General features: G+C 48.2%; 1 protein-coding gene across 1 annotated transcript in view; it reads right to left on the bottom strand.

Moving 5' to 3' along the window:
- Positions 1-1,029: 1,029 nt before the first annotated feature.
- LOC107098159 (transcription factor E2F6-like) overlaps positions 1,030-1,557 on the bottom strand; it is a 6,869-nt gene continuing 6,341 nt past the window's right edge. The window contains exon 10 of the mRNA XM_015395661.1: positions 1,030-1,423. Coding sequence (XP_015251147.1) covers positions 1,395-1,423 — 29 coding nt within the window. The 3' untranslated portion in view covers positions 1,030-1,394. The remainder of the gene's footprint in view (positions 1,424-1,557) is intronic.

The raw sequence follows: 1,557 nt of genomic DNA, 5'->3' as shown, positions 1-1,557 counted from the left end.
CGGTTACCTGCTGTTACACCCAGGTTACCTGGCTGCACCCAAGCCTCCTATCATGATTCAGATTCAGTTTATCTTGTCAAATTCAGGTGGAACTAGCCGTTACCATGGAAACAGAAACAGAGGTTGTATCTGAAGCTCCTCCTGAAGATGTTGCTGACACAGAGCCCGCCCCTGCAGAAGCTCCGCCCGCTGTAGAAATTGAGGAAGAGGAGGAGGTGGAGGAAGAGTGTGTCAGTGCGCTGCAGCTGGTTGGAGGTCAGTCCAGAACCTTTACTCTAAACGCCTAATCTCTGCCACAACTGAGAACAGATTATTCATCCATGAAAACATCCGGTGTTTTCCAGATTACGGCTGTGAGGAAGAGGAGGTCTTTTAGCTCCGCCCACACTGAAGAAACTCCGCCCAGACAGTCAGTGACCAGCAGACGAATGAGCCAATCGGTGCTGGAAGCACGGCAGCAGTTTAGACTCAGAACTTTAAATGATCACCGAGCGGCGGACTGGATGCAGCTCGGTGATCACTACGGCTCACTCCCAGAGGATCTGGATCCACAGAGCAGAGTGAGACGGAGTGAGAGAGTGAGAAACGGAGTGAGACAGAGTGAGAAATGGAGTGAGAGTGAGACAGAGTGAGACAGAGTGAGAGAGTGAGAAACGAAGTGAGAGAGTGAGAGGGTGAGGCTGAGAGTGACACGGAGTGAGAAACGGAGTGAGATGGAGTGTGAGACAGTGTGAGACAGTGAGAGAGTGAGTGTGAGAAGATCAGGTCAGCAGTGTGCCAGACGATGTGTGAGAAGAGTGAGACAGAGTGTTTGTTGTATTGTAATGCATTCTATGATCCGTACCAAATAAACATTCCATGCTAATAAAGATCCTGAAAGGTCGCTGGGTTTTCCTTTTTAAATTCTAACGGGATATAATCCGATCTTCAGAACCTGACCCAGACCCGGCGTTAGCTTCTGCAGGCGGTTCTAACTGAACAGAACCTTCTAGATCCCCGCTGATGACATCATCGGGTCCATTAATCAGCTCAGAAACACTTATTGGATCAATTTATTTCAAAACGTCCTGTAGGTCCGTTTCTGTCAGAAAGTTCTGGGCTAAAAAAAATAAAATAACAGAAAATACAAAGAAATACTGATAAAAAAAATGAACAAAAGAAGAAAAAAAAAAGTTCACTGGTGGTGGGAAATTACAGCTCCCAACAGCCTCTTCATGATCACGCCTCCAGATCCAGGTCCAGGTCCAGGTCCAGGTCTTCCTAATAAAGATCTGGATTTGTCAGGCAGGTTGTGAGACGGTTCCACCTTCCAGCCGTCTGAACGGTTCTCCAGAAGAACCAAGAAAATGTCCATTATTCCCGTCTGCTGGCGCCCCCTGCTGGCCGGGGTGAGACTACGTCTCCTGGAGCGTGCTCTGTGGTCCTGTAAGCAGAAAGCAGGAACCTGAGTTCTCCTGATTGGACTCCATCAGCGAACCAATCACATTCAGCCTGGTTATCAATGAGCCATTCACATTCAGCCTGGTTATCAATCAGCCAATCACATTCAGCCTGGTT

The sequence above is a fragment of the Cyprinodon variegatus genome, unplaced genomic scaffold (genome assembly GCF_000732505.1).
Source record: "Cyprinodon variegatus isolate N-32 unplaced genomic scaffold, C_variegatus-1.0 Scaffold752, whole genome shotgun sequence".
In the NCBI taxonomy this organism is placed as follows: domain Eukaryota; kingdom Metazoa; phylum Chordata; class Actinopteri; order Cyprinodontiformes; family Cyprinodontidae; genus Cyprinodon; species Cyprinodon variegatus.
The sequence above is the reverse complement of the archived record's forward strand: the minus strand, read 5'-3'. Positions and strand labels throughout refer to the sequence as shown.